At 32.6% G+C, this 12,486-nt stretch overlaps 1 protein-coding gene and 1 non-coding gene across 2 annotated transcripts; one reads left to right on the top strand and one right to left on the bottom strand.

Annotated features, from left to right (window-relative positions):
• Positions 1-1,553: 1,553 nt before the first annotated feature.
• LOC144552231 (small nucleolar RNA snoR114) lies at positions 1,554-1,638 on the bottom strand. The gene has a single exon (XR_013510976.1). It is a non-coding gene; the product is annotated as a small nucleolar RNA snoR114 (small nucleolar RNA).
• Positions 1,639-4,332: 2,694 nt separating this feature from the next.
• On the top strand, positions 4,333-6,195 carry LOC144551981 (uncharacterized). Its single transcript, XM_078300093.1, has 2 exons — positions 4,333-5,147; positions 5,917-6,195. Exon 1 carries the CDS (start codon positions 4,430-4,432, stop codon positions 5,141-5,143), a length of 714 nt encoding a protein of 237 aa, XP_078156219.1. The 5' UTR covers positions 4,333-4,429; the 3' UTR covers positions 5,144-5,147; positions 5,917-6,195.
• Positions 6,196-12,486: the final 6,291 nt, after the last annotated feature.

Below are 12,486 nucleotides of genomic sequence, written 5' to 3'. Positions count from 1 at the left end.
TATAAAATTTTATTTTCTAAGGTCTAAAAAATATAAAGAACTTAATTGTGAATAAAATATTTATATCTATATTTAATATTAAACTTGTTTAATTTCGTGTATTTTTACAAACATTTTAGAAAATAATTATTAGAATACGATATTCGAGAGAAGATATATACGGACATCTAACAAATTATAATATCATTTTACAGAAATTTTCCTATGAATTCTTAACTTATCAGGGTCTCCTTAGCAAATACTACATTTCTGAAGAACCTGAAGAACCCTCTATCACTCTATGTAATGCTGGAAATAAATCTGCTGTGATTCCAAGGAATAACAGGGAATTGCAATTTCAAATCCACCCATTCACCGGTTTTGAGATTCATGCATAAGAACTATCTAGTTTTGAGGTTTGTGCATGAAAAAAAAAATGAATGGATAGATTTGGAATTGCAGGGTCTATGTTATTCATTGGAATCACAACAGACTTCTAAATCTGCTGTGATTCTAAGAAACTTTTTCGAACTATATGGGTCCTGCTGTAATGCTACATGAAGCAGATACAAAAACAAAAATTTGGAACTGTACGGTTGGATAGTGGAAATATATTAAAACGGAGGCTCTATTTTAGTCAAAAAAATAATAATAATAATTGAATAGAATTGTGAGAACAAAAAAAAGAGTAGAACTGAGTTTGAACTTTTGTAATAATTTTTTTGTTACATTTTACAAGTTTCTATTCTCCTTCATTTTTTTTATGAGCCAATTATTTATAATATGGAGGTGGTGGAATTAAGGAATTGCTATTTTTTAAGAGATGAAATTGATAATTTTATATTTTTCTATTTTTCTATTTTCAAACCGAACACGACGGAAATAGTATTTAATAAAAATTTGTTCAAATTTTATTTTTTTTCTCTGTTTTACAACTTTGTCGAACATACCTTGAGAGAATTTCACACGTGATGCAACATACCCTGAGAGAATTTCGAAGAAAGAAAAAAGAGAAAAATACGAGAGAAAAGTGTTATTGGCGAAGTCTCCAACTCCAACCCTTCAACATAAATTATTTCAGTAAAAACTATTTTATTGTGGCAGCAATTTTGTGTTTGCTTAAATGGTATTCGAAGTTAGCATAAACCTACAATAAATAAATAAAAAATACACCTTGATTTTATGCATCCGATCGACATTACAAACTTAAAGCATGCAAAAAAGAGAAAAGTAAATAAAATCTGTGCACTACTAAGTTGTTCAAATCAAAGTTACATGTTCGAAACTCGTATGATTTGTTTCTTTTGTGAATATAAACAGCTGAGTAACTTGATCTTCAACCTCTTGACAATAAAAAAAAAAAAATCCAAAGAAAGTTTGTCACCTCTCGTCATATTCTCAACTTTATACAAAGTCAATAATTCTGCTACTTTTTATACTAAGATAATTTTCATTCTTATAAAAATTTGATCACAATCATTGCATTTTATATTTTAAATTAAAAGTAACAATTTCATGAACTTATTATATCTATATAGTTTTCTTTTTTGAAGGACAAAAAAGGTAACACAACAGAACTCAGGAATGCGAGTGTCATCTGATAAATCAGACGGTTGTGATGACCCCAAGTCATCAATACTGGCAGAGTCTTCATCGTTCTATTCAAATTTTTGGGGTGAGAGAGAGGCTCGAACTCTCGACCTCAGGTTTACGAGCTATGAGACCTACGAGCTAGCCAACTGCGCCACCAACCCTTGTGTTATATCTATACAGTTTTACTCTATCAGCTATTGATAAATTACTAGATGTACAATGCACACAAACATTTATTTCATATGCAATAAAACATAAACATGCAATAACAAAAATTACTATGTTCGGGCATGATGCATGCATCCTTCTAACCTGGATCCATCTGGTTTTCACTTTTTATTTTAGCACAATATAAATAATTTTTTTTAGAAACCATAAATAAAAAATATATTTTATCAAACCAGCTCGATTGCTTTGTTTTTTACAAAAATTATAAGAACCGAGATGCTATTTCGGTCCCTTTTCTTTTTTTTTTACCAAAATGGTAATTCAACCCGAATCTTTTTCACTGATTTCAAGAAAAAATTACTTTGAAAAATTGTGAAAATATCTCGGACCGAATTGCCATTTCGGTTCAAAAAAAAAAATCGGACTGAAATGACGTTTCAGTTATTTTGTTTTTTGTAAAAAAAAAATTAGTAATCACGTTGGTTTTATAAAAATCTTTTTCTTAATTATGGTTTATAAAAAAATTCCAATATAAATATACATAGCAAAACTACTTTTATATATCCTATCAACTAGAGCAGGAAACTACCTACCGGCCAATTTAAAATAAATAAATAAATAAAAGTAAGATAGATAGTGTTATGTTCTGATTCGCTGTTGTTTAGAAAAGCAGACTTTATTATTATACTCTGTAATTTGATTTCACACGTAATACCAATAAAATAGCTAGCTAGGATGTATGTATATTTGTTTTTAGTTAATAATATTAAAAGCAGGAAATCTATAATTTGTAATACAACGGACTATAATAAATGTTAAAGAATAAAAAAATAACTTGAAATATTATGTTAGAACAGAAAATATTAAAAAAAAAAACTCTTATCATGATGAGATGATTTGGATTGTCTTCAATTTTTTAATTCTTTACTTTTTCTGCAATTTAAAACATCAATTTTTAGTTTACTGATTGTAAACCATTGCGGCGTGGATGCCATGCAAGATAATAGGTTTGTAAATTTATTGATTATCAAATAAATTAATAAAGAATAATTAAACTAAAAATCATCAATTTTTTTAATTCTTTACTTTTTTCAGCAATTAAAAATTTAAAATGATCAATTTTTAGTTTAATGATTGTAAATCATTGCAGCATAGAAGCTATGCAAGATAATAGGTCTGTAAATTTATTGATTGTTAAATAAATTAATATATAATAATTCGAATTTTTTGAATAATATATATGATTAGTTTTACGTTTTAGATTAAGTCTATTTTCAAAATGTTCTTGTCATCTTTATAAGTAAAACATATCCATTTTCTCATAGATTTCATTATCAATTTGATAACTTTTTGATATTATTTAGATTTAACCTTTAAAATATAGAAAAATAAGAAAAAAATCTGTACTTAAAATCAGCCATTTAAGTAAAGAAATTATTAAAAAAATATTAAAAACATACAATTTGGTTTCCACAATATACAGAAAAATCAGCCATTTGAATTAAAAATTGAGATTTGAATACGAAGTACCTATGCATTTTAAATTAGCGTAACTTTGACAGAAATTAATTTTTTATTGTTTTTTTTTTAAATCTTCGCAAAAACTGCGAAGTCGTGAGTGGGAATCGAACTCTCGACCTTTGAGTACAACAACTCTAGAACTTTTTTCTAGCTAATTGTGCTACCTCCCCTTTCTCAATTAATTTTTTTATTGTTAACAGGTTTGGTTTATGGTGAAAAACAGGCAGAGGAACTTTTGGCCATTAATTATTCATGTATGCTACCATAATCAAACTAGAGAATATATATATGGGGACCACATTTGTAGGTTTAGCACTACAAAAATATATTTATTTAACGGCAGATAAAATAGATTTGCCTTTTTAATAGGGGTTAAAATAAACATCTCATGTAATATTCCAAACAGAAGATGAATCCATGAAAGCACAATCACATGATATCAATCATTTCATTGCACATGCAAAAGATGTAATACATTGGATTAAAATTGAGTTCATTACTTTATAGTTTATACCCTCTCTCATAATTTTACATTTTGCAATTTTCTTTAAAAATTGTACAGATGCCGGTAACTTGTGTTGAAAAATGTAGGGTTAATGATTGACCATTTGTCATACTGTTTTATCTACGCAAATAATCTTGGCGGTGCACAAATAATAGGTGCATGCCGAATAAGAACAGGAATTTTATTCTATTTTTTTTTTTAAATGGTTTAGAAACATTCAGAAAATGCTAGGATGAAAATCATGTATATTAAACCTCTTATAATAAGATAACGCCAGATGGTCAATCATTAATAATGGGCCAATGCATCCAACTACTAGGTCTAGCTAAATTAATTTCTGAATTGGGCCATGAAGAGGCCTATTGCTAAATTGGGCCGAGAGATTCTTGGCAGAATACGCCGAGTCTGAAACTAAACAAAGTACAACTGGTACCTCACACTACAGTACACCAAGATGCAAACCGTTCGTCTTCGTTGAGATCCGCGCATGAGCAATCTCGACACGTACGTACAAAAAGATATATGAACTTTCTTTCTTTCTCCATTCTTTACCCCGCTTTCGCTCCTTCCCTCTTTCTCTCTCTCTCTGTTTTTTTTTTTTTTTTTTTTCAAAATTCATCCCCGCTCTTCTCCCTCACTCTCTCACTAGGCGCCGCCGGTGCGATGCCGATGTCTCCTGAAAAGATCATAATGTTCTCTTTAACTGAATCCGGATCCGATTTAGCTTCCTTCTCCCCTGATCTCGACCAAAATGAGGAAGAGGTTCGTTCAAAAGAAAAAACGCCGCTCCCCGCCTCTCCCTGTAACGAAAGCCCTGAACTTTCTCCAAACCAAGAAGCACATTTTAAAGAAAAGTTGCCAGATGATTCCTCCCCTTCCCAAGAGCAAAACCCTAACCTTTGTGCAAACCAAAACAAAGGACCAGTCGAAAACCCTAACCCTTGCACAAACCTCAAAGAACAGGTTGAAGAACACCTTCAAATGCCTCCAACTTGCTCTGAGGATCAGAGCCATGGCATTGAGAAACAGTTTTCCTTTTCTCACGTGGAAGGAGGAGCAGAAAAGGCGACTGGAAAAGAGAAGGCAGTCACTGCTGCCAGTGCTGTGCTGAGGATGAGAAAGCTTCCAGCTTGGGCTTCAAATCAAAGTGCTGAGGATGAGAAAGCTAGGCGTGGTAAATCCAAAATCCAAACAGAGAATAGAGGGATTGATTTCGCTTTAGCACAGTTTGTACAGGAAGCAATTGAGGCCATTTCTGGGGATTTTGATGAGAAAAAGTATGCCGACATGGATATTTTGGAGATTGCGGAGATGAAAGGGATTGTGTTTGAAAATCCTTCTTGGTGGCCACCTGAAGGTTTCCCTGATTCTCTCTGATCATGTAATTCAAAATCTTGAAACTTCAAATTTGATATTGTTCTTTTCTTATGGGCAAGTACAAGGAGGTAATTTTTGGAAATTATCTTCTTTCACACAAATGGAAGGAAGAATAGGAGGAACAGGGACAACATACCAAATTTGAGAATTTAATGATATAGAAAATGACATTCACGGGGGAAATAACACCCGTGAATTGCAAATAACACCACTACCAGTTTACAATATGGAGAAACCCACAAGGTGATTGTACAAAACTGATTTGATTTTGCCTCCTTTCTCGGTATTGTCGTGGTAGATGCCTATGAGCCTGATTCATTTTGTAAGGTTGTTTTCTTGTTCAGACGTTAATTAGTATTATGTCTGGAATTTATTTGATTGATTTTATGAGAATCTGACAGTAAATCATTTGTATTTGGAAGATGTGCTTATAATGCTGAATTGACATGAGTTCCTTGTTGTGCCCTTAGGTTAGGATCAATTAGGTATACTCTGACTTAACTGATTGAACTGGTACTAAATTCATGTTGAAAGGAATAGTTTAAGGCAAGCACCATACCTGTCCTATTGTATATGGTATAGAGCAATAAGAAGCAAGCTAAATTTAATTGCTTTAAATCAGAGAAAGTTGGTCGACGAAGCTGAGTTGAGGTTGGTTGGTTAGTGAGATGCTGGTTTATTTTGGGGCAGCATAATTAAGTGCATTTTTAAGGGCCAATATGTAAGTTTCTTAGAGCTATTGTGGCACTAATTGTAAATTTCATTTTGGACAGGGGTCTGCCGGAGCCACAGCTGGAAGGGTAGAGTATGGCAGAACTGTAAAACCCGTAGATTCTCCTTGATCATCATTTTGGTTATTTGAGAGTTAGATGCATGTTGTGTATGTATTTTGTGTAAGGTCAAGGGAAAGTACTTGTTGCTATAGAAGATAGCTTAGTAAAATGTATGCTGGTATGTGATGTACTGGTAGGTAGTGGGTCTGTAATAGATGTAAAATATGTATGTTTTGCTTTTGTTAAATGAACTGGTTTAACTGGATACTTATTGGCTCAGTGCAGCTGATCAACATTCTGTTATATGTCCAAGGATGGAACCAAACGGTTTGTTTCTTATTACATGTGCGCCAAATGATGCATATGGGGCATGTAAAATCTGATTTTTTTATCATTGAATCATATGGTCTTAATTTCATTTTGATTAAATCAATTTTTATGGTTACCAGTATCCTGAACTCCTTTCTAACTAGGTATCTGTGCCAATTTATGATGTAATGCATTTGTAGTCACTAATCATTGCCAAAAAGGTGAGATTATTGAAGCTGTCGAAGTTTTAATGGATGGGTTATATGAGGTTTTTTGGGCTTTATTGGACCAGCTTAAGTTCCTAGACTCTTTCGAGGCTTCTTTTTTGGTGCTGTTATTAAGTAGCTTCAATTCATTGATTCTTTAGAGCCTTCTCTTTTGGAGTTAGTATCAAGTCAAAAGCGATCTATCCTTGCGAGAGGGGCTGCTGCAATCAATAAATAGTTGATAAATTTTAACTTCAAGACTAAGCAATTAGGAGAAGAAAATTCTTTCTTATCCTCAATTAAGCAATCCAACCACTCCGGATTAGATGAGGTCTCTTAGTGTCGGTACGCGGTTTAATACATAACCATATTTAGATGCACTTTTAGCGTCCGTGTTTGCGTAATTAATTATTGGTAATTATTAAATCTTAATCTATATAGATCAATTATCTAATAAATTAGGAAGTTAGGTCTGGTTCAGGTCTATATTTTGCTAGTTCTAGAGTCAATTCAATTCGGATCCCTTCTCTCTAGACCCGTTTAATAGGCAAATTGATGCCTATCAGTATTTTGATTATAATTTTCTCATACTGTGCTTCAATTTAGGTGAATGAAAATTTTGTAAAAAACTTAAAAAGCGTGTTGTTACTTTTTATTTTTTTTCAAAAACATGAGACATTGTGGTTAAACAGGAGTGCCGAAAGAAAATGCTTTGTTTGTCCATCTAGAAAGAATAATAGTAGTTGGCATTCTGATGTTTTGAGATGCTTTTTTTAGTGTCTTTAAGAAATTATTAAGTATCAATTTATCTCTTCTTTTATCTACTGTTGCCTGTTGGGTTGAATTTTTATCTCCATAAATAATATATAGCCGAACTTGCTAGATCGTTGAACATCTGTGTGGCACATGACGTACATCATTCAATATCGGTACGGTGTCAATATTGACAAAACAAAGTTAAAGTAAATGTAAGATTTTAGCATTAGTTGTTTCAAAATTTGTTTCTATTCTCTCTGTTTGCACTCAAATTATATATAGTCCACGTTAGAATCATTCGTAGAACCATTCGACATATTCAATAAAAAAAAAGGGGGTGATTGGCTGATTGCCATGCTATGCATATCACATTATCACTAGTTGGATGATGGAACGAGTTAAATTTTAATTTTTGATCCAAATCGTCGATACAACCCACTACACATACTCGGGAAGGAAAAGAACTGATTATTTAAAATGCTCGTTTCAATAAATTTTAAAAAAGTAACTAATTAAAAGAGAATTACAATAACTAGGTCATGGATTAAAATAAATGTGAAAATGGTGTTTTTCAGTAATGGGATATATTTTGATCTCCTATCTAGAGAATGAATTGATACGGCATGAGAACAGGTCTATAAAATAAATTACTTTAAAATATATAGGAGAAGGGGAGGACATGGGAGTGTCCTTCCGGATTGTACGGAATCCCCATGTACCTCATATCTTGGGGATGTCGGGTGGAGTGCGTATCCTCTGAGGTATCTCATATTTTGCGTGACCGACGTGTCCGGTGCCTATTCGGGGAAACCACAGGGGCCGGTATTATTTCAGCTTCGAGATTCGTGTAGAACGTATTTAAACGGTTGGCATTTCCCATAAAGTCACACAAAGTTTGAGATATCTCAGAGGATACGAATTCTGTCGGGTGGAGTGCGTATCCTCTGAGATATCTCATATTTTGCGTGACCGACGTGTTCGGTGCCCATTCGGGGGTGACATAGGGGGCCAGTATTATTTGAGCTTTGAGATTCGCGCAGAACGTATTGCAATGGTTGAGATGTTTTAAAAAGTCACGCAAAATATGAGATATCTCAGAGGAGGCGAATTCTGGCGGGTGGATCCGTATCCTCCCAGGTACCTGACTCAACACAATTGAAACGGACAGCCAGATTTACTCTCAGCCGGTCTTTACTCGGGATAACAGAGGGGGCAGTTTTATTTGTACTTTGAGATTCGTGCCAAGTTAAAAAGGATAATTTTGGATCATCCGATTCAATTGCACTCAGTCTGGTAACATGAGAGGATGTGAATTCATGGTGGCTTGGAGAGTGTGATCACGCATTGATCTCGTGCACATGTGGGTGTATGGCGTTATGGTCTTAATTGTTTCTTACATATTTTTCTTCCATCACGTGATAGATGCGTTGTTGGATGAAGAGATGTGTCAGAAGCAATGCATCCTTTTGTTGAAGAGATGTGTCTACAGTGTCGTAGACCTTACATTTTAATTAGGTACGTAAATACACATAGAACGCAAATTTCAGCAAAGAGAGAATCCCGAGTACTTGACACTTCGATTGTGAATCAGTGGGACACGTTTGATATATATTGTTGTGGCTTGTCTCCCACTAGTGTTTTTGAAAGCTTCACATGAAGAAGACAGACGGAACAAATTAAGATAGAACTTAGAAAGGCTAGATATAAAAAAAAGAATATCTAAATTAAATTGCTTTTTGCTGCACTAATTTTATTCTTAATTTGTTACGATTCATTATTTCTAACACAATTAAAAAAAAAAATGTTTCAAGATGTAATGTTACCTTCTTCTCTATTTATGGTTCGATCTTAACGAATTCAGAGTAATTTGGCATCAATAAGTACAGGTGTTACATATAAATTCAGTCTTGTGTTTTAATATTCTATGACCATTTCTTCTACCACTATTTAACACAATTTTAATTTTTTTTGAAAGAGAAAATGAAGGTCTAAGCTTTCTAAATTACAATGTCTTAACAAACTTTATTCAAATTTCGAATCACATGGAAAACATTATCATTTATCACTAGATGAAAAACTAATTTTTTAATAAAAAAAATGATTGTAATTATTAAAAGCATATTTTCATCAAACAAAAATAAAACTTAAAAATGGACATTTCTAGAAGAGAAGTTAGGGGTGCAAACAGATCGGACACGGATCGAGTAGTCATAAAATTATAAATTCCAGATTGCAGCTATTCATGACTGTAAAGTTAACGCAGTCTCCTCTATGACCTCATTTCTTTGGCCTTTCCTCTTGCCTTTTTCCCTTACTTATCTTAAAGCGATATAATTAAGTCCTAACCGAAGAAATTAAGAAATATATAATTATAATACTGATACTGATTACTGAACATGCATGTTAACAGCGTATGATCGAGATAATGGAGAAATGAAGGAGGGTATTGGTATGATTCCCTGTTCCACTTATGGCATGTCACTTCGTGTAACAATTTCGCTGACAAATGAGCTGCGTAGCATACTAACAAGTTTGTGGTTAATTTGTCATACTTGACAAGGTCTAATTTTGAGATTCAGATATAATACGAGTTATTTTTAAAATATTTATTATTCTATAATATAAATCACATATTAAACTATTAATTATTATAGAAAATGATTAAATAAATTAAAAAAAAAGTTGCTAAAGTGAATTACATCAGACTATTTATGCAAAATAATCCAAATATATTTAACGCATTGCAATGTTGTATAATTGACTACAACAGCGATTTCTTACAAAAATGAAGTCAACCGATCGATCCAACATTTTAGCAACCATCGACAATTTTCAATTTTGCACGCTCCATCTGACCGAGCCTATAATTAAATGCCATTTACACCGATCTTGTTTTAAGCGCAAATAACGTTGCTCATTTTCAAACGACCTCATAGGAAGTATGCTAAAATAAACCGCTCATTTTTTAATTCAATTATACTTTATATATACTTTATTATTTTTAGATAGATACAAAATCATTATTTTTAAGAGATTTTTGAATCTGGATCATCGAAAACAGTAATTTTGTGGCTATCTAAAAATAGAGTAGGGTTAAAATGCACCATTGGTTTTGTGCCCCAACCATACTTTACGTCTCTATCTCCGTTTACAAAATTCAAACAGTCGATCTGAACCGTTCATCTTGTTCTACATATTAAAATATTCTTAGAGACCAAATTTTATATTTTTTGAAATTTTTTTTACTATTTTTTTATATAGGTACAAAATCACTGCATCTGGACCATCCAAAAACAGTGATTTTGTATCTATCTAAAAAAATAGTAAAAAAATTTCAAAAAATATAAAATTTGGTCTCTAAGCACATTTTAATATGTAGAACAAGATGAACGGTTCGGATCGACTGTTTGAACTTTGTAAATGGAGATGGAGATGTGGGGTATAGTTGGGGCACAAAACCAATGGTGCATTTTAACCCTTCTCCTAAGAATATAGTAAAAAAATTCTAAAAAATATAAAATTTGGTCACCAAGCACATTTTAATACAAAAATCATGTTGAACAGTTCGGATCAACCGTTCAAATTTTAAAAATGAAGAAAAAAACATGGAGCATAATTATAGCAGAAAACTAATTATACAATTTAACTCTGTTGAAATTTAAATTACAATGTGTGGCAGTTGAATCTTATAATTTAACTCCAGATCTCTATAATTATAAAATAAAATGGTCAATTTAAAATAAGAAAAGAGTTAGATACAGGCATAGACTACAGCAAGCTCCGTAGAATATATATGTGTATAAAATTGCATAAATGTTTTTATGGGGAATGATGGTTTGACCCAACTCTAGCTCGTCTCTCGGTCCCCGTCAATGTCATGTCCTCTTGCTTTGAATCATTAGATGGTATTCCATTATCTTATGATCTTATCATTCGGTCGCACCTCCCTTCTCCCTAGCCCTGCAAACGGATCCGATACTCATCACATATTTCTACATGTTTTTATTTTTTTTAATATCAGATACAGATAGATACAGATATTTTACAAAAATTATCTGGTCCACCTCTCTCCATCGCGATTTCTTCAACAAAAATAATTTAAATAAAAACAAGAAATTCATTTGTCGGATCCAGTCAAATTACGAATAAGTATTCTTTCGGATATTATAAAGTGGAGTTTATAATTTTACAGTTTTATTTTTTTTTTATTTCTTTCCAGTCAAGCATAATTCAATCGGGAGTCTAGAGATTCTCTTTAAGATTCGTGTCAGATTCACTGATCTAATATATTATCTTAATTTTACGGTACCGGTGATCTAAAGAATGATGAAAACGGCCGCAGTTCCAAGACGTAGCTTATTTCCCGGGAAAAAGAAAGATGCTCCATCCAAATGACGTTCTCTATGTAGACTTGTCCGCAGTCTAGGAATTCAGATTCCAGATGGTATCCGCATATCAAGTAGAATTTTTTTTATAAACCATTATAAAAAAAAAAAAATTCGGAAACCAACATGATTATTTATTTTATTTTCTTTACAAAAACCATAAGAACGGAATTGCCATTTCGGTTTCAAAATTTTTTTTTTTTTAAGTGTATCAGAATTAGTGTTTTTAAATATGGTTTTGTTTATGTATACGAAAAATCACTGTATACTATATAAACAGGTTGTAATACGAAACTACATATACAATTTTACTATAAGTTATTCATAAAACATATATAAAATAAAACTAATTTGTAACACAAGATTATTTTAGCCGAGTGATTTATACACTTTATCACTTTTTTCTTAGATCATAGGTTTAACCCTCGAATTCATAACCTCTCCAGTACCGGACAAGGGAATTATTAGAATGAGTGGATTCGAACCGTTCTTTTTACTTTGCACGAATCTCAAAGCACAAATACTACTGCTCCCCTGCGCTATTCTTGGATGGGCACTGGATTGAGTTAATCTAAGCGGTAAAGTTATGGGTCCCATCGTTCAATACCTGAGAGGATACTTGTCCTCAAGCCTCTCCCAATGCAATTCTTTTCTAGGCCTTTTTCGAATTTGGAAGCAACTAGTGAAAATCTGCATAGGACCACATAAACTGGATCTGAATCTGCTGAAATTTGAGGTCGGTACTGTTCATCCTGAAATCTCTGCAATCCGAATCCAGTCATCGAACTGTTCCGAGATACGTGCAAGAAAAAACCAGCTGTTTCAAGATGCGTTCTTGAAAAAAATCAATGGCTAGATTTCGAATTTCAGAAATTTCAGGGTGAACAGTACCCGATCTCAGAATTTCAACTGCT

Source organism: Carex rostrata, chromosome 3 (assembly GCF_964058835.1).
Source record: "Carex rostrata chromosome 3, lpCarRost1.2, whole genome shotgun sequence".
Classification (NCBI taxonomy): Eukaryota; Viridiplantae; Streptophyta; class Magnoliopsida; order Poales; family Cyperaceae; genus Carex; species Carex rostrata.
Note: the sequence above shows the minus strand (reverse complement) of the source record. Positions and strands in the feature narration are given on the sequence as shown.